The 21,572-nt window shown below is 45.5% G+C and overlaps 1 protein-coding gene across 2 annotated transcripts in view; it reads left to right on the forward strand.

Annotated features, from left to right (window-relative positions):
* The window catches only part of LOC146802565 (acetylserotonin O-methyltransferase-like), a 689,077-nt gene that overhangs the window by 319,635 nt on the left and 347,870 nt on the right, over window positions 1-21,572 (forward strand). For both annotated transcript variants that reach the window (XM_085622124.1, XM_085622125.1), the window contains exon 5: window positions 4,232-4,350. In XM_085622124.1, coding sequence (XP_085478250.1) covers window positions 4,232-4,350 — 119 coding nt within the window. The remainder of the gene's footprint in view (window positions 1-4,231; window positions 4,351-21,572) is intronic.

Below are 21,572 nucleotides of genomic sequence, written 5' to 3' on the forward strand. Positions count from 1 at the left end.
GAACATTGGGTAGAGCCTTAAACTGTTGAACTTTGTACAAGTTGCATAAAAAGTAATTTTGAATTATTGTCAAATTTCTAGATATGCAGAATAGATATGACAACAGTATGTGCACTTATAAAAAAGATTCTCAAACTGCTCAGACCATTCTTAGATTTAAATATCCTTCAAAATGCATAATTTTTGTTGTATCAAATAAATGTAGTTACAAGAACAATCTCCCTCCAGACCTCTATTTCATTACCAGTGGCTTACTAAAGCTCTAAACATGGGGCATACGCAGATACTACTCTCCACACACCAACTTTGATAGCTATTATTTCACTTTTTATTAATTTTTATCTTTTTGTTTTTTAAATATTTTGAAAACACATTTATCAAAATTTGAAAATTCATTTCATCAACATTTCATTTTGTGCAACAATCACAATACAATTTCAAATTTGTGTTCTAAATATGCAGACTGTTACTGTACAGAATGAATAAAAACAGAAAAACAACAACAATCCCCTGTACTCATACCACATTCAAATAATCCACAACCATATCACTAGCATACTAACACTGCCATACTACTCCCCAGACCAACACTGCATGCACAGATGGATAAAGAGCGAGGTGGCATCATCCACCCTTGTTGCTGTGCTGAAGTCTGGGGTGTCACACTCTCTGGCCGACGTACGTTTCAATGGACAATATCAATGGTCTCCATCTTCATCAGGACCTTAAGGGTTACATATAATTGTTTGTGATGGGTAAGAAGTTTGGGGGATCTGGTAGGGAACTGAGAGAGATGCTCCAACCAGGTCTGCACAGGCAAGAGGCAGGGCCTTTCTGGAGTTTTATGTCTTCTATATGGCCACTGACGTCATATGATGAATACCTTATCTTCGCAATCAAATGAAGGAAGAATAAAATGTTAAAGACAAGTGGGCTATATTTAATGAGGTCCAGTATACAGGCCCTGAAATGGTTAAACGGAAAGGGTATACAGTTCCTCTATTGGTATAGGAGAGTGTAGAGCACACTCTCCTTGGAATTTAGACTAAGTGGGGGGTAATGTTAGTGAGCCTGAGGGGTATGGGACTGTGTGGGGTGGGGGAACCCACATTGGTGGAACTAAAACCCTCACACACCCAGCAAGCTAGGTGTCATGCTTCATCATCTGGGTTTTGCTCCTCGTCGGGTCGGCGCTGCAATTCCCGACGGGCACCCAGGGATGGGGCTCTTTGGCGGAGATCTTTTGTTCCTTGCCGAGGGTGAGTGCAAGTGAGGGCCAGGTAGGTGTAGATGTTGTGAGTGTGGTTAAAAAGGGGTTGGTTAGTCTGAATATATGATTTTATTCGGTCAGTAAACCACCCTGTTAAAAATGAAATGAGAGGCGGTAGTCTTGACTAAATGGGTCAGGGACTACTCTACTCTGCTCAGGTGGTCAACATGTTTCATGCCTACAAGGTCAGGGGGATCCAGCGACAATTCATCAGGACCAGTGATTTTAACTATCTACAAGATTGTGAGGGTGTGTTACTAATTATTTACAGTGATGTATAAAACTACCCTAGGTAAGTGTCGGAAAAACTAGACTCTTACGTGCTGGACTGGCCCAACGTATTAGAAAGTGCCACTCCAGTCGGTACTTGGCGAGCCTCTTGGGGATGCGTGATAGCCTAAGTTTTGTCGCCCAAGGGTGGTTTGTAGACCTACCCCGCTCCGCCGAAACCGGGTTTCTAGTTTTTCCGACACTTACCTAGGGTAGTTTTATACATCACTGTAAATAATTAGTAACACCGAATAAAATCATATATTCAGACTAACCAACCTCTGTAGGATCCCTACTCGGAGGAATATCGGAATTGGATGGTGACAGGGCGTCCGTCAGAGGAGTAACGAAAGATAACCCCCTTCAGATTTGAGAAACCTTAGACAAAAAGGGATAGATAGAACGTCATTTTGAAAGAGGACCACAAGATCAGCATAAGGCTTCAAAGCAAGTAAGAGCCGGAATCTTCGTGGTCAAGCATATGGGAGAGGAGACACATCTTATACGACCTAGAGAGATTCCATTAATATCAATCTTTGCAGCGAGAGGAACTCGTTGAGACATATACCTATGAAAGAAGATAAGGTATTCATCACATGGCATCAGTGGCCATATAGAAGACATAAAACTCCAGAAAGGCCCTGCCTCTTGCCTGTACAGACCTGGTTGGAGCATCTCTCTCAGTTCCCTACCAGATCCCCCAAACTTCTTACCCATCACAAACAATTATATGTAACCCTTAAGGTCCTGATGAAGATGGAGACCATTGGTATTGTCCATTGAAACGTACGTCGGCCAGAGAGTGTGACACCTCAGACTCTAGCACAGCAACCGAGGGCGGATGATGCCACCTCGCTCTTTATCCATCTGTGCATGCTGTGTTGGTCTGGGGAGTAGTATGGCAGTGTTAGTATGCTAGTTATATGGTTGTGGATAATTTGAATGTGGTATGAGTGCAGGGGATTGTTGTTGTTTTTCTGTTTTTATTCATTCTGTACAGTAACAGTCTGCATATTTAGAACACAAATTTGAAATTGTATTGTGATTGTTGCACAAAATGAAATGCTGATGAAATTAATTTTCAAATGTTGCTAAATGTGTTTTCAAAATAAATAAAAAACTAAAAGATAAAAATTAATAAAAAGTGAAATAATAACTATCAAAGTTGGTGTGTGGAGAGTAGTATCTGCGTATGCCCCAGGTTTAGAGCTTTAGCAAGCCATTGGTAAAGAAATAGAGGTTGGGTGGGAGATTGTCTTCTATATGGCATCAGTGGCCATATAGAAGACATGAAACTCCAGAAAGGCCCTGCCTCTTGCCTGTACAGACCTGGATGGAGCATCTCTCTCAGTTCCCTACCAGATCCCCCAAACGTTTTACCCATCACAAACAATTATATGTAACCCTTAAGGTCCTGATGAAGATGGAGACCATTGATATTGTCCATTGAAACGTACGTCGGCCAGAGAGTGTGACACCCAAAGACTCTAGCACAGCAACCGAAGGTGGATGATGCCACCTCACTCTTTATCCATCTGTGCATGCAGTGTTGGTCTGGGGAGTAGTATGGCAGTGTTAGTATGCTAGTTATATGGTTGTGGATTATTTGAATGTGGTATGAGTGCAGGGGATTGTTGTTGTTTTTCTGTTTTTATTCATTCTGTACAGTAACAGTCTGCATATTTAGAACACAAACTTGAAATTGTATTGTGATTGTTGCACAAAATGAAATGCTGATGAAATTAATTTTCAAATGTTGCTAAATGTGTTTTCAAAATAAATAAAAAACAAAAAGATAAAAATTAATAAAAAGTGAAATAATAACTATCAAAGTTGGTGTGTGGAGAGTAGTATCTGCGTATGCCCCAGGTTTAGAGCTTTAGCAAGCCATTGGTAAAGAAATAGAGGTTGGGTGGGAGATTGTCTTCTATATGGCATCAGTGGCCAGATAGAAGACATGAAACTCCAGAAAGGCCCTGCCTCTTGCCTGTACAGACCTGGATGGAGCATCTCTCTCAGTTCCCTACCAGATCCCCCAAACGTTTTACCCATCACAAACAATTATATGTAACCCTTAAGGTCCTGATGAAGATGGAGACCATTGATATTGTCCATTGAAACGTACGTCGGCCAGAGAGTGTGACACCCAAAGACTCTAGCACAGCAACCGAAGGTGGATGATGCCACCTCACTCTTTATCCATCTGTGCATGCAGTGTTGGTCTGGGGAGTAGTATGGCAGTGTTAGTATGCTAGTTATATGGTTGTGGATTATTTGAATGTGGTATGAGTGCAGGGGATTGTTGTTGTTTTTCTGTTTTTATTCATTCTGTACAGTAACAGTCTGCATATTTAGAACACAAATTTGAAATTGTATTGTGATTGTTGCACAAAATGAAATGTTGATGAAATGAATTTTCAAATGTTGATAAATGTGTTTTCAAAATATTTAAAAAACAAAAATAAAAAAATTAATAAAAAGTGAAATAATAACTATCAAAGTTGGTGTGTGGAGAGTAGTATCTGCGTATGCCCCAAGTTTAGAGCTTTAGCAAGCCACTGGTAAAGAAATAAAGGTCGGGTGGGAGGTTGTTCTTGTAACTACATTCATTTGTTTTTTCCCCCTCCTCCCAGACCTATTCAATTAGGGGGTTGCCTTCCTCATATATTGTAATTTTTGTTGTATCTCCAGGTCGGAGGATTCCACGTTAAAGTTTATGCAGTATTTGAATTCCATGTGCAGTTTATGTGACAAGGATGTGGTAACAGCCTTCGATCTTTCACCGTTCTTAAAGGTGTGCGACTTAGGTGGTAAGTAACACATGTGTGCCAATAAATGCGTTTACATAAAAAAACAAGTTAAATGAATGAAGGGTTTTAAGTCCAAATGTAGTTCATAAAGAGGAATCGTGTATTCGTTAAGTACCACAAAACATTCAAATGCAAAGTGTAACGGGAAATGGAACAGAAATGGATTAAAGTAATCCCGAGTAAATCAACAAGACCAATCATTACCATCATCTGAATTTACATTTGGTGGGACCAAGCTCATCCCTACCAAATAATCACCCCCACTCCCTCCCCTCTAAAGGCATACCATGGGCGAATCATTTAGTTATATATGCAACCCAATTGAGATGTTGATGGCTAGGAAGCGAGGGTGATGGACAAGTGAATAGAAGCACAAGGCTGGTGGTAGACCAAAGAATCCAGATTTTGGCACCCCATTGCTGACCTGTAAACAAGAGAGAAGGAACTCAGTTAGTGAATCAGTCATACTGACGAAAAATATACATAAGGATCAAAGCATGCAGAATTAAGTGTCCACACATTTACATACTCAAGGGGAGTGGCTACATGGAAACAATGTGTGATTGTGCTCTCATGATATGCACATAAAATAGCATGAGCCTAGGCTAATTTTAACTAACAGCATAATCTGCAGGGAAGGAATACTCTCCGCTTTACTTTTCTAGTCATTAATCAGGGTTATGGGGTCATTAGCACTGCCATTGTGGTGAAACCACATTAAGCACTCATTGTTACACGTAGGGACTTAATCATGCCTATGGGAAGAGAATATTGCTACAAAGGAAGGACAGAGAGTGTCTGCAGGAACGATTTGATTACTGGATCATTATCAAGATCAAATAAACTTTATTCGGAATGCTGAAACACACTTAGTAGTACATTGAGGTCATTAATACATAATTCATAAAACAAGTGTTGTACCACTTAACAATGAAACGGGTTCCATCAACTCATGGGGGCAGATTTATGAGCCCCTTGCGCCACTTTTGCGTCACTTTTCCCATGTTAAAAGTGACGCAAAAGTGGCGCAAGGGGCTCATAAATCTGCCCCATAGTGTTTAAAAACATACAACAGATAAAAAGCTTATATAACATTCATGATTAGCTATCACACAGTCTCAGCATTAAGATAAAAATAACTAATAAAGATAAGGAAGCATAGTGCTTCTGAATCCTACGGCTGACTTCAGAAAGGATCCCATGTTATTAAAAGTATCTGCATGGGGTAGTAGTTGCAAAAATCCTAGTGCTGCTCTACTCTGTCAAATTTTGTATTTCCTTAATAGTGGGACTGAGAACTTTTTTAAGTAGATTGCAAAATAAGGAATAGCGAGTAATGACTGTGAGGCCTTGCCATCAAACTGGGAAGGACGGGCTGAGACGTCTTTATGACACCCCAGTGGAAAACAGTAAAAATAGAACTGTTCTCGCCCTAAAACTGAACAGCAGGAATCTGGGATCTCTCCCATGTCTCTTGCATTGCAGAGAAAATATTCTCTAAACCAATAGAATTCTATAGATTCGTGTAGGTTAGCACTGTTGTGTCCTGCTGGACACAGTCTATTGTTTTTGCCAGCCACTCCCCCGAGGGCTGGCCCTTACACCCACCCGATACCCATTCAACACAGGCGTCCCAAGTCTAGGTGACCCTGCGAATAAAAGAGTCCGAGTGCATGTGCTGGAGGCTGTTTCTAGTACCACTGATTAGTGTCGGTGTCAATTCTTATCCATCATGTGGGCCTAGGGCGCAGACACAACAATGGCGACGAGGGGGGGTCTAACCCCGAGTGTTTGCTGATTGCACTACGCAATTATCTGTTGGGGTACTATCGCAGTGTAAGACACCCCACACCTACTTACAGCGTAACAGCCCGTAGAGAGAAAGGAGCACCATCTCCTCGACGTGAAAGAGGAGCAAGAAGAGACAATTTTGCTGGCTGCAGTCCAATGTCCCCGTAGTCCTTCGTCAGCTGACAGCTGAGGGACTGGGCAGTGCAACAAGGAGAGCTGGTGCAGAGAAGGTAACCCGTCCGGACACCTGCAAGGTGAGGCAAAGCCCAGCACTTAGCCTGGCACAGAGCAGGTGCCACTGGCGTTATCCGGCCTTGAAGTTCATAACCCCACTGCCAGGCTGCGCATGCACTGAGGGGCATATTATCAAGACAGGCGATAAAATTATCGCTGCTTTAGCGGCAGTAAACTGCCGCTAAAACGGCGATAATGGGCTTGATAATATGCTCTATGGAATTCCAGTTGAAGCCCATGTTAGATGTCCTTCACATCTAACATGGGCTTCAATTGGAATCCCATGGAGCATGTTATCAAACCCATTATCGCCGTTTTAGTGGCAGTTTTCTGTCGCTAAAGCGGGTATAATTTTATCGCCTGTCTTGATAATATACCCCTGAGAGAGGCCGGCACCGGCATTGTCAGCCCTGTGCTGTCCGTCGTCCCCCCTAAGGGGAAAGAGAGAGTTGGGGAAGCTTTAGCGTGAGTTAGCGTGCCTGACGATGCCTCCCAGCTGATACTGCTGCCCCTGCACTGAGTTTTGTCTTCACCCCTTGGCTGCTACCATAGTGCCAGCAGCGCCCTGATACGAGAAGTGCTGACAAGTGCACCAGCAGCCGACTGCAGCACCCCACCAGCAGAGAAAAATTGTGGAACACCCCTAGAACTTAAAGGAGGCACACAAGCGCTGTACAGAGGCCTGCAATCGCATCTACAACGATGGGTGTCCCGCAGCATCAGCGAGGTCTATAAGATTGCTGCCAGAGCGAGCAGCTCATGAACAGGCCCCGCAACATCACAACAGTCTAAGGATGCCACCAGCATGACAGGACGAGGCAAGCCCTGATGTGACAATTAAAGGTTGATAAATGACTGACTAGCAAGAGTGGAGCAGAAAAAAAGCTAACAGTTGTCACAATTTAAACTCACCTAGTACTGGTAGGGCTGCTACAGATCCTCGCCTCTTGCTTTACAACGAGGGCCGCAGTTGGTAAGGAAAGTTCAGCCTGACCAAGAGATCGCTGTACACCCCCTGGGGTTCGTCTGCTGCCATTGCATGCTGCCGGTCGGTGTGACACTGGAAAGGAAAACATTGACTCCTGGCCTTGGAAAAACTCGCTTGTGTTTGCCATACATCTAACGTGCACTGTTTTAAAAGGGTCAGCGAGCATAAACAAAAAGTGCCTACAGAGCGTAGGAAATCACCTCACAGCAGGAGAAAGACTGTCAGGCTAAACACGGAAGCTCACTCCTCTTTTGTTTGGGTATTAGTGGAGCATAATGAGGGCAGGTACCCTCATCTTCATGAGTGTAAAGAGCGCACACAGCCCGAGCAGCAATAATGGCAATGCAATAAATACAGTCTGTTCAACTCTATAATTGACTAAAACAATGCGGGCAAACGCCACCGGAGGGCGCCAGAGAAACTGTTATGCGACATGTTCCTCAAATGAAGCCGACCCCGGTTTCAGCTGTTAGCCCAGTCATAGGATGCCATTCCAGCCTTTTAAATGCTACTCACCAGGCAGGGACCTTTGCAAAACAGACAGTATATAAAAAATGATCTCCACGGCTCACAAGCCAAACACAGTACAGCAGTGGTGAAGGACTAACCTCTCCAGAGCCATAAGTGAACTAGCTTGAAAAGAACAGGAATAAATAATAAACAGTAATTTATCCCTGCAGTACACCTGTACCACCGCAAACCTGCAGAGTATGTTTCATTGTCCATACCAAAGAGTCACTTCAAACAGAGCTCTGCAAGACAAGAGCATTACTCCCTGCTACTAAATGCAGAAAAGGGAAACTGGTCATTCTCCATGATGCCCAGCCCACTGGGATGAGAAGCACCACGCACTGTCAGTATTCATAGAGAGACACCTCAGCAAGAGACCATCCAGAGACAGCACTGTATACCCCCGGTGGAGTGGAGTTGAAGGGGAGAGACAAAGAACCCCTGTAGAGAGACATACACAGAGAGTACATGAAGGGACATCCTCTACATTGACATACACTACTCCAGCACAGGATCGGTGGGTAAGAGCTGCGACACACACACTCCTCTTTGTCTGCCTGTCGGTTTGGAGCGAGAAAGACTGGATACTACAGTAGAGAGCCCCAAGATGCTTAAAGCTGCCCAGTCAAGGAAGCCGCTAGCAGTCCAGTGATGCCAAAAGCAGTTAAGGCAGAAAGCCCACAAAACGTGCAAGGAGAACATCTACTGCGCGCACAACCACCCTCAGTGGCTGTGAGACACCACTGCAAATGAGGAAATTGCGCTGCAAGCCCCGAATGGTGAAGAGACCACTGCAAGCCAGAAGAAACGGTACTCAAAGCACCAGAAGAGGGTGCCTATGAAGAGGGACCGAGAGTGAAAAATCAAAAGTGTGCAGAGAGCCGATCCAGTGAACCTGACAGAATGGGCAGGAGCCCTGGAGAGAGAGGCCTCTTTGAAGAGGTGAAGCAAATCACCAAGGATATCCCACAGGAGGGGCCCCGTGCGGGCCAAATGCAGGAATGAGAGAGATCGTGTTCAACCCATCTGCACTTCCACTACCCTGGTGTGGGCCAGAGATTATTCAGGGAGTGCCTCCAACACTGCCTAAAGACTGTGTTATGCATCGGCCCATTACAGGCATGAGGAGAGTTCCACACTCCAAGTGGCTAGCTGCCACCGACGCAAGAGAAGGGAGACCTTTACCTCCCACAGTGATCCTGAGTTACATCCAGAATACCTTGTTGAGGATAAGAAGGGTATGGAAGGCACTAAGGAATGGATCCATCAAGTATACTGACCTCCACTGCCGTCCCCGAAAATGTCTGACGCCCCTGAGAAGACGCCCAGTCCTATTGACAGGACCGGACCGGTGAGTGGCCCGTGACGGAGAATGTGTGACCTTTTGCCACATTTCAGAGCATGTGTAGGAACAACATGCATTGCGTGGCCTTTCACCACTCTTCAGAGCAGGCGTAGAAAAGACCTGCATTGCTTAGCTTTTCGCCACTTGAAGTACTGGGAATTTTAAGCCCAGCGGTGCAGGGGAACACACCCTATGACTTCGGGTTCTTCCTGTTTCAGACCTACAGAAACACAGAGTCTTCTGGGTGAAGTCAAAGATCAGTTTATTGGCTGCAGACCAATTACAGGTATCCTAGAAGTACAACAGCGTGTATGTTCTCAGGAGACTGCTAAAAATCACAGAAACGGGCTTCTCCTTAAATACAAAATATCTTGCTTCAAGCATACATTCCTTGTTTTATGGCATGGTCATTCATATGTATACATTTCAAACGAAAAGGCAGAGTCATGATGACCATCCCACATTCCAGTCAAGCCAGCCCACAATTATTTACCCAGCAAGGCTCAGATCCCACATCAGATATCGATAGGCCCCAATAAACATGAGCATCTCCTGTTTGGAAAACAAGTCATAAAGCAGGAACAGCCAGGTGTGAAAGAGATTAGCTGGAGGCTCGTGTAGGATGAAAAGGCTTTATGGTGTGTCAAGCCCTGATGCTAATCACAGGTGGCCGGAGGACGGGGAGCTCGTGAGACCGGACTGACCTGGGGCAGCGGAGCCAAGCTGCCCAGGTCACAGAAAAATCAAAGGAAGGCACATGTGCTCTAAAAGGCCCGTATTTGCTTCATGATATGTAGCCTATGTGAGGGCAACCATAAGATGGCCACCGCTCTAAGATGGAACCCACGTAGTGATGTATAATAACGTATACACAGTGCATTCATAGCTAAAACGTTACACAAAGCACTTGTACATACCGCATTGACCATTTGCGGTTCGCTAATACCGCGATAGACAGGGGTAGGGCCCTGCCTCCTACGCGGTCCCAAATTGCAAAGTACGACAGACCCTCCTTTTGCCCTTACATAGGCAATAACTATACTCATTTCAATCCGAGTCTAGGTCAATATTCACGAAGACATGGAGATGTTGCTGTAGCATCATCCTACTACTTAGCTCGTCCCTCGATACAGGTTTCCTTACACATAATGTAGCACAGAGGCCACATATCGCAGGAGCACACTGTATGCACAGACAGAACAGGAAAAGGATGGCTAAGATCATTCCAATGACCATCAGAACTTTCCAACCCCAGGCAGATATCAGTTCCCAGAACCACCCCACCAGTGACCAATCTCCTTTATCCACGTGCATGGACTCAGATATTTTATGTAGTTTGGAGATGGCTTGATAAACTGTTGGAGCGTTATCTGGTATGAAAATGCAACAACTAGATTGGATAACCTTACATACCCCACCCCGGTCTGCAAGTATGACGTCTAGAACCATGCGGTTCTGCAAAGTCATGAGGCGATCCGCTTGGAGCTCAGCTGTCAAATTACCAAGGGCACCAGCCGTAACATTAACAGTGGATTCAACCACACGAGTCAGTTGTCTCAGGTTCCTACCATTGACCATAGGTCCCCAAAACGGCAGGAAACCCAAAAAGAAATCTCCCGCTTCCTGACCGGCAGTATCCTCCTTACTAATCACGCCTCTCACAACTCTGGTCTTGTGATAGTCAGAGGCGGCAGTAAATGTTGGCGGTAGCAGATTTGCAATATAACATGTGCCCGAGAAATCAGGGGGCAACCATGGATACGCTCGGTCATTGCAGATAAAATATGTACCCTTGGCAGCCAAAAACGCAGGGGAAAACTGTGACGGAAAAGTGTACGTTTCAGTACAGTCACTTCTCCCCAGTTGAGCTCTTGGATTCTGACCATTACCTTGCAAGCAGAACCGACCTATGTGGGGTACGACCCAGATTGGGGATGAGATTTTTCGCTGTCTTTCACCCAGACTAATACTATACCCCGTCGCATTCCACCCTACATAAGCTCTCAATTCCTCCTTGGGTATAGATGAGTATGCGTCGATATCTCTGCTCATATCGGCAACTCCTTTCATTAAGGCTTTATTATTTGTACTAGGTCTGATGGAACGCGGTTGTCGCGAGGAGTACGCATCTAGAGCAAAGAGAAACATGGTCTGGAATGCCCATGACGATCCGTTGTAACTAAACGGCAGCACTAGATAAGGAATACCCTTATTAATGGTATGTGGCATTAAACCACACACCCAGCAATTGGTTGTATTCATGACTAGTTGGTGCTGGTGCAGGAGCTGAATAAACAAGTTGTTTACAAACTCAGACCGTCTAGCTTGTTCATGTTCAGGCAGAGGGTGAAAAGAGTGTGAGGAGACAGTAGGAGGAGGTATAGGCTGTTCAGTGGTTGCAATGGGCTCTTGAGAGGAGAAGAATACAAATCCCACAGTAAACACTACCATACTACATAATATAAACAGACATAAAAATACAAAACGTTTGCTTCTCATTATTTTACACATTCTTGCTTTAAAGTTCATTTCCTCAGCGGGTCTCTCCATCTTGAAAAACTCCATCCTCTAATCGTGCCGCTCGCGGCGGGTGAGTTTCTTCTGCTAAGGAGTACGCCTGTCAGTCCAGGGAACGCCCTAGACCAACCAGAACCGTTGACCTAACGTCTTCGGCCTGTACCCCAAAGTCTTGGCACCGTGACCCTGCGGCTGAACCCGGATGGTGGTTCGAAAAACAAAAATCAAGAAAGTCCTTCAGATGGGAGAGCTCTGGTTATCAAAAAAAATAAAAAGGTAAAAGAAAAAGAATATTTATTTGTCCATAGGCCTTGGTCTTAGATTATAATGAAAACGGCCAGGTACTGTCTGATCTTGAAACAAGAGTTCAGGCTCTGTAGTGTCCAATCGAATTGACGGTGGCACAGCTTCTTGCAAAATATCGTCACTCTGTTGTGCTGAAGTTGTGCCTTTTATGCGTGCATCACTGAACGGCACAAAACGAGGTACAGTGTCTGTTTCAGAGTCAGCGATACCCTCCTGGACCCTCTGGTCATACGGCAGAGGCAAAGGGATTCTTTTAATGTGGGCGCCGTGGATCCAGTTCTTCTTCCCCTTTACTCGAACAGCTGATCTTGTAGATAGAAGTACGAGATGAGGGCCGATCCAACGAGGCTCATCGTTGCTTTTGCGCTGGAAATTTTTCACCAGAACCCACGTGCCAGGGTCGATAGGGTGTCCTGGAGCTTCAGAGGCCTGGGGGAGAGTATCGTGCACCTGTTGGTGTAAAACATGCAATTTAGCCGTCAATTCGTACAAGTAATCAAGCAGTACTGGATGTTCGATTTCGCTGAATTTTGTCGGTCTTGGCACACCCCATACATTGGCCGGGCGGCCAAAAATAACCTCGTATGGGCTAAGTCCCACTCGTGAGTGTACGGTCATTCTGGTGGACAGGAGTGCTAGAGGCAGAGCGTCAGGCCATTTAAGAGCTGAGCTCGCCTGGATTTTGGCCAGCTTGAGTTTTAGAGCGCCATTGTAGCGCTCTACTAATCCAGCTGATTGGGGGTGATTTGCAGCGTGGAACTTCTGCTTTATCCCCAACCCCTCACACACATTCTTCATCACTTGACCCACAAACTCACTCCCATTCTCACTCCACACCATTCTTGGCATTCCAAACCTAGGGAAGAATTCCTTCACAAGGGCTTTGGCTGTGGACAGAGCAGTGTTGTCTTTTAGGGAATAGGCCTCTATCCATTTTGAAAAAGCACAGACAACCACCAATACATATTTCAGGTTGTTGCACCTTTCCATGTGGATAAAATCTAGCTGAAAAACTTCAAATGGATATGATGGAGGCGCAAAATGACCAGCTGGAGTTGGGGTTCCCCTACCAGGGTTGTACTTCAAGCATACCATACAATTCTTGACCACATTCTCTGCACACTTGGGAATTCCAGCATTCTGCCATACTGGAGCCAACAACTTACAGATTCCTTTCATACTGATATGTGCCATTCCATGTGCCATAGTAACCACTGGAAGCACATATGCATCAGGTAACAACCATCGCCTATGTTCTGACAAATCAATCCAACAACCATTCTCATCCAACTTACCCGTACTTTCTCTCCACTTGCTCAACTCTTTCTCTGTGGCTTCAGCTTGAAGGGACTTTACACTTTCTATTGTATTTTCACACATTCCAACATCACCAACCCAACTTGCAGGGCCTGCAACATACATTCGAGTCTCCACATCTTTTGCTGTTTCTTTCGCGACTTCATCAGCAAACGCATTACCACGACCAACATCATCAGTGATTTTCTTGTGCGCACTGCATTTCATAATCGCAACTTGTAACGGTAGGGTCAGCGACTCAAGGAGATCATTCACCAACTTGCCATTCTGAATCTTAGCTCCATGCGAAGTCAGGAACCCACGTTCTTTCCACAATCGCCCAAAACTATGAGCCACGCCAAAGGCGTACTGGCTATCCGTATATATGTTCACTCTCATTCCTTCAGACAGTACGCATGCTCTCGTAAGGGCAATCAATTCTGCTGCTTGAGCCGAATTTTGTGGCACACGCGCAGCTTCCACAATCGTGTGCAAAGGCGTGATAGCATATGCAGCAGTCGTATCACCATTTGGAAGCTTAAAACACGAACCATCCACCCATAAAGTACCATCACACTCAGTCAGGGGAGTATCTTTAAGATCTACTCTCCCTTTCGTCTCTTCTTCTGTTCTGAACAGACAATCATGTTGCTCAATCTCATCTAGGTCTGCTGGAATTGGTAATAGTGTAGCTGGATTCAACGTGTTGCATCTCTTTATGTGTATATGGTTTGCTAACAGTGTCAGCTCATATCCAGATAATCGCGCACCAGTTAAGTGTTGTGTCTTGGTCCTGTTTAACAATGTGTCCACAGCATGTGGAACCATAACAATCAATGTATGATCCATCACTAGGCCAGCAGACTGTCGAATAGACATAGCTGCAGCGGCTGTGGCTCTCAGACAACTTGGCAATGCTCTCGCTACCGAGTCCAAGGTTGACGAAAAATATGCGCATGGACGCGGTCTGTCGCCAAAAGGCTGTGTTAACACTGATAATGCGCAACCATCTTTCTCATGAACATACAATGTAAAAGGCTTGCTGTAGTCAGGGGTACCCAACACAGGAGCTGAACATAATGCATTACGCAATTCCCAAAAACTTTTCTGACACTCTTCAGACCATGGAATAGGATTCGGTGTGTCTTTGCATGTTAATGCTAACAAAGGTTTTGGCAACAAGGAAAAATTGGGAATCCAATGCCTACAGTATGAAGTAATGCCCAAGAAAGCAGGTACTTCTCTCTGTGTTCTAGGCACACTCAACTGTGCAATGGCTTGAATTCTTTCTGGGGTCAGTTTCCTTCCCTCCTTCGATAAGAGATGACCTAAGTAGGTCACTTCTTGTCGACAATATTGCAGCTTTGAGAGAGATACTTTGTGATGAAAGGCAGACAAATGTCGCAACAATGACAAGGTAGCGTTTTTGCAAATCTTTTCAGTATCCGCGGCGATTAGTAAATCGTCAACATACTGAATAAGGATAGCGCCACTGGGTAAAACCGGTGCATCAAGCTGCGCTTTTAAAGCCTGACTGTATATTGATGGACTCTCACAGTAGCCCTGGGGAGCGCGTTTAAAGCGGAAGCTGCGACCTCCTAAACTAAAGCCAAAAATGTCTCTGCTCTCCTCTGCAATTGGGATGCTAAAGAAAGCATTCTTTAAATCGATCACTGAGAACCATGCAGCGGAGGCTGGAATCATGGTTAACAAGGCAGTTATATCAGGGACAACTGGAAACTGTGGCACAACAATCTTATTAACCTCTCTAAGATCAATCACAAATCTGTAAACAGGTGGCTGTGAAGGGTCCGTTCGTTTTAAGACAGGTAAAACAGGACTATTGCAAACGTTGCCTCTTGTCTCTTCAATTACATCCTTTTTAATCAAATCACTGACAATTGCTAACAATGCTTTCTGACCTTCATTGGAGATCTTGTACTGGGGAATACGTGGCAATCTGACATTGGCTTTTAAAGTGACCACATATGCGGTATTTCCAGGAGACCCACATCATTGGGACCAGTAGCCCAAAGGACATCCGGAAGGGATGAGAATTCAGGTGGCATTGCATTTTTAGACAAATACATCGGGGAAATCACTTTCTTGCCTAATGTAAGTTGTACTCCTGAGGGAGAACAATATAGCGTTGCATGCAATCTTTTTAGCAAATCTTATCCTAGCAAATTTTCACCACAACCTGTCGTTAGGATGAGGGGTGCTTTTAGCTCACAAGGTCCAACAGAAAGTGACATTGGACTAGAAATCGGATTCCTAACTGGGGCGCCAGAAAAACCTACTGAAACATTCATTTCGCCAGATAAAGGCACGCCAGGGAGTTTTGAATGCATGATTGAACTCTTTGCAGCACCAGTATCCAGCAGAAAGGGCTCCATTACATTTGCTGTAGTTACTTTAACATAAGGTCCGCTCTGATCCACTGGCACTGAAACAACTCCCTCTCTCTGTCTACGGCTGTCCTAGTAATCATTATCTTCTACATTGTCATCTTCTGCATAATAATCATTATTGTAGTACTGAGCTGTATTACCAGTCGCGTTGGCTTGCTGATCAAAGCTATGTATGGTATTTTGAGGCGGAAGAGGACGCGCGTTCTGGGGAACATTTCTACGCCCTCTGCCTCTAGGAGCTTGCTGACCACCTCTACCTCTTGCGCCATACGCATTACTGTTACGCTGCATTAATTTAGGGCAACTATATTTAAAATGACCTTCCTCTTTGCAATATGAACATTGGTTGGGACCTACAGGGATTCGTGGTTGATAATACCCATTCGTTTGCTGACTATTCTGAAATTGTTGGGGTTGCTGATAGATACCTTGGGTTTGCCTATAATTATTCTGTCCTCCACGTGGCGGATAGGCCTGCTGTAAAAGGACCTTTGTTTTCAGTTCTTTCGTTTTCTTATCTGTTCTATCCTTCTCATCTTTGTCTCTATTCTCATAATACTGTGCAGTAGCCAGTATTTGCGCTGAAGAGGAAACAGCCCAGGAACTTTCTGAGTCTTTTAATTTTTTACACAACTCGGGAAGTAGATTCTGCACAAATTTATCAACAAATAACCGTTGGCCACCTTCAGTGCTCATGTCTTGACCACTGTGGTCGATAAACGTTTCTTCAAACCTGGTGAAGAAATCAGACACTGTCTCATCTTTCTTCTGCTTACATGCGGATAATTTATCCCAATTTACGCGCATCGCAGGCATTATAGTTTTCATGTAGGTAATAATTCGACCAGGGAGTTCTGCTACTAAAGGGTCAGGTTTCGCGCCACCAACTTGGCCAGCATCTGCAGCAATGATATTAGCCCATGTGTTACCCAATTCTGCAGCGTGATCTACATTACGAATGGATCCCCATAAAGGCTGTGGAACAACATTCCCAAACAACATGTCTATGTCAGCCAGATTCATTACACATGATTCTGCAGTTTGTGATAACTCCTTATAATAACCTGTAGGGTTTTTACGGGGGTCAGGCAATGTCTGTTTAAGCGCTATTACTTCAGATCGTTTCCAAGGGACATGCACCCAAACACGTTGAAAATGTGCTGGAGCAGCAGCAATACCTTGAGCGGCATTAGCCGCAACGGCTTCTTTCCATACCGGAGGGACTTCTCTCATAGGGTATTGTCGCGCTTTTCCCTTCTTTCCCACAGGGAATTCCTGTTCGAACAATGATTGCTGACATTCCCCATTTCTGAGGGACAGTAAAGTCGTAACTGCTTTATCTACATTGGGGCCCACAATTATACCTGTTTCAAAATCAAATCGCACTCGACACAATTCCTGTGGGTTTGGGTTTGCACCATTATCCTCCAATTCCTCACATAGGAATTCACACATTGTAGGAAGGTGGATATCTGACTATGGTTACCCCCAACTTTTTGCCTAGTGTCTAGCTGGTTTTTCGACTTAGTTGGCCTGAGATCCTGCCATTCAGGGTCTCAGGCTGTCTGCTCTCTCTTTAAAATGGACTCCATGTACCCTAGGTACATTCTCAATTGGTAAGGATCACCTTATTGGACCCTGTACAGTGTACCCTAGGTACCCAGGGCATAGGTGTACCCTAGGCCTCCCAGGGGCTACAGCATGTATTATGCCACCCCTGGTCTGGCCTTCCAATCAGACACAACTGGCTGATCACTCAGCTGGGGCAAGGTCGTGTAATCACCCCTTGCTTAGATATAGTATGCCTATATCTACCCTTATATATAGACACATGTGTACCTATCAGTCACTCCTATGGCAGGCCTTAACAATCCTGGAGGCAGAGTGCTTGGTAACATGTGAGATGGTGCTCTAGCATGAGCTGAGCCTGTCTGCAGCTTTCGGAACCATGTCCTTATAGCTGTTCTATGATATAGCCTACCATATACTCTTAAAGTGCCTTATAATCTTAAATGGTTATGGTAACTATGGTTTGGCTTTATCAAAACATGTCGTGTAAGGTGTCTAACACTTTGGAATAATACCCCCATACCATTTCTGGTGATGAGGATATTATTCCTCCCTTCTAGAGGGAGAGACATGTTAAAATCCTACTTTGCTGTTTAACTCTAACCAAAGCCTCAGCATCACAAAATGGATGCTGCTGCCACAGACACGAGTCTGACCCCCTGCTGCTGGGAGTGATCCTGGCAAGGGAGGCTTGGACAATAGGTTTCCTGCTTGGGGAGGTGCTAGCACCTCCCCAGACAGACTTTAGTGTATTGGGGCAGGGAGGGCTGAAAGGAATGAGACATGCCTGGGGCACACAAGGTGTCCCATGCATAGTCCAGTTCAAACCGGTGCTGGGGCACTCCAGCCCCAGCTCTGGCGCGAAACTGGACAAAGGGAAGTGGGTGTAACCACCCCCTCCCAGGTCCCACCCATAAGGCGTGACCTAGCAGGTATCCCAGCCCCCCAGATTAGTATAAGAGTGGGAGTTGGGCCTCAAGATTTTAGATTATCCTGAACCTGCAAAACTGAACAGAAACTCTGGACCTTCGACATTCGACGAAAGAAGAAGACTGAAGAATCTCCCTTGTAGCCAAGGAGTGGCTACCCTGTGCAAACAGGCACCATCAAGAGACTACCCTTTGCTTTGCCCACGTTCTACGAGGAACCGACTGCAGAGCCTGACCAGAGCCTTGACTTCCAGACTTCTCCGACCTTGACCCACATCTACAGCAGAGCTGAGATCCGTGGAGGCGACGAGCGACGTGGGACCGGCTACCTGGAAAAAGTGGCTAGTAACTTAAAGCGCAGCTTCTGAGGTACCCTCGAAGTTGTGCACCGGGGATTGAGAAGCCCCAACCCCAAGCACCATCTGCACCGAAGATCAGCCCCCCACACTCCACGAGTCCTGCGTGGGGCCCTTCAGCATTTTCCTGCTTGCCGCGTCTGTCCGGTTGCTTGCCCGCTGGCTAGTGGCCTTTGTGACGACGCACCCTGAAATCTTCTGCGCTGGTTTGGCTCCTCCAGACTGGCTCCCGCTTCTCTGCAAAGAAGAAGCACCCCAGACCTTCCTGGTCTGCACCAGAAGCAAGTCCTTCGTTCTTCGTGGGTTCCGCTTGCCAAGGCCTGGTGAGTCCTAGTCCAACTTCGACGCCGCCGACAGCAAGAGCCTTCGTGGGACAGCTCGCCTCCTGGTCCTGGTCGTCCTCGACGCTTCCTGGTCCTCCTGGCTGCAGCGACAAGCTTCACCTTCACCTGCAATCTTCACGACATCGCCTGGTTCCTTCCTGGTTCCACGTGGTCACTGGCTAGTGACCTTGACTCTGTCCCTTCTGCTTGCAGGTTTCTTCCCTTCTTGATCCCAGCCTTGGGATCCACCGGACACTCTTCACTGACTGCCTGTCAGCATCTTTCTTCAGGCATCCATAGGAGTCGACGACGAAAACGACGCATCTTCACCCCTATGCACCCGCAGCCTGTGGGCTAGGTAACTTGGGTACTCCGGTGCTCATCAGGATAGTGACTATCCTAGTGTCTAGTTTTCAAGTCTCAACTTCCTAGCTACTCCGGAAGTGTCCTAAATCTCCCGTTTTCTAAACTGTACTATTGCTATTGACTTTTACGCATTACGCGTGAGTGTTTCCACTCTGCACACGAATCCCGTGGGCCTCCCACTTCCTAACTAACGCTAGTGTAGTGTAGCCCCAGCGATTCCCTAGGCCTAGGCCTATTCTATTTCCGTGACAGTGGTTCTTATACCACTTACTTAGTATATGGTTTGCGTGGCCCCTAGGGCCTAACTGTATTACTTACCTGTGTGACTTAATGTATGCTTAAATAAGACTGTGTTGTACTTACCTCTAATCTCATAAAGAGTGCTGAGGGTTTGACTAGAATAAATACACTTTATTTTATATATATATCTGTTGTGGTGTCCTTTCATTTGGTATTCAAGGGATTATATATGGTATCACAGCTGGCTTCACATGCCATTCAGAGTTTAGCCTAAGACTGCTCTTGTCCATGCTACCACTAGGATAGCTGGTCTATAAGGTTGACTTTACAACCAATCACCATAAGGGTATTTGGACTGATATAAGGTGTACACTAGAACTAGTGACATCATACATCAGGCCAACTTCTCACATTGGTGAGCAGCGGTTGGGATCTGAGCTTGCTGTTGTAATACCATTGTAATCTTGAGATACTAAATTGAAAGATCACACAGATATTGTCTAGGTACATATAACATAGATTATAATACTTAAGTCCTACTGGACTTTGTAGTTGTAGGTTGAAGGGAGTAACACACCCTGACTACAACTACTAGAGAGGTTTAGTAGATACAACTAGTGTAGGTAGGTGCACACACCACACCCTCACTAGATCATGTCTCTGAGAGGAGATCAAGTGGATGCTCTCTCAGGAGGATCAGGTCTGCAAAAGACCCCCTCTAGATATGATACCTTAACATTCCAGGAGATGAGACACTTGTGTACCTCCAGAGGAATAAAACAGGGTGCAAACCCTACCCTCCTTCAGTTAAGACAACTCCTAGAGGAGTATGACATTCTTAGGGCATCTCAGGCAGGTGCCCTAGGCACAGAGGAGGGTCTACCCACCACAGAGGAGTCAGAGGAGACTTCAGATGAAGAGGTAGACAGCCAGGGCCAAGTAGGAAGACTTAGCCAGGCTAACCTAAGCTTACATGGGAGTTTGCATGGGGTCCCCCCATACAAACCCCCAAGTAGGCTTACACAGAGAAGCAGGAGGGACAGATCCCCTTCAAGGGAATCCATCCACTCCCATGTCTCTAACATCTCTAATGCTTCCTCTCACAGGGGGATGACTTCCCCTGAGAGAAAGGAGCATGAAGCCAGAATGAGGGAAGCTAATCTGAGGATTCAGAGGGAAGAACTTGCCCTTGCCAAAGAGAAGCTTGCTCGGGCTAGAGAGCAAAAATTGTGTGGGTCAGAACCCACTGGTGGCAGCAACATTCCTAGAGATAGGGATAGGTCTTATGACCATAGAAACCTAAGCAAGATAGTCCCCCCATATCAGAATGGGGATGACATCCACAAGTGGATGACTGCTTTGGAGAGGGCCTGCAAAGTACAGCAGGTACCCCAGAGTCAGTGGGCAGCTATCTTGTGGCTCTCCTTTTCTGACAAAGGTAGAGACAAGCTCCTCACAGTCAGTGATGAGGATGCAAACAATTACAAAGTCCTGAAGAGTGCTCTGATAGATGGGTTTGGCTTAACCACTGAGCAATATAGGTTGTTGTTCAGAGACACCCAGAAGACACAGACACAGGACTGGTCTGATTTTGTGGATTGTGCCACTAAGGCTTTGGAAGGTTGGTTAAATGGCAGCAAGGTGCAGGACTATACAGGATTGTACAACTTGATTATGAGGGAGCAGATCCTTAGTAATTGTCAGAACCAGCTTCTCCATCAACACCTGGTAGACTCAGATTTGACCTCTCCCCAAGAATTGGGAAAGAGGGCAGATAAATGGGTCAGAACCAGGATTAGGCCTAAAAATCAGGGTGGTGACCAAAAGAAAGATACCACCAAGCCTCAAGAGAAGGGTGGGGATAAAACAAAAGAGAAATCTTCCTCAGGGCCCCAAAACTCCACACAGGGTGGTGGGTCCCAAGCTCCCTCCTCTACCACAGTTAAAAAGCCTTACTGCCATGAGTGTAAAACTCCTGGGCATTGGAAAACTGACAGCAGTTGCCCAAGGGCTAAAAACAAAACTGTTCCTCCAACTACTC

The sequence above is a fragment of the Triturus cristatus genome, chromosome 8 (genome assembly GCF_964204655.1).
Source record: "Triturus cristatus chromosome 8, aTriCri1.1, whole genome shotgun sequence".
Classification (NCBI taxonomy): Eukaryota; Metazoa; Chordata; class Amphibia; order Caudata; family Salamandridae; genus Triturus; species Triturus cristatus.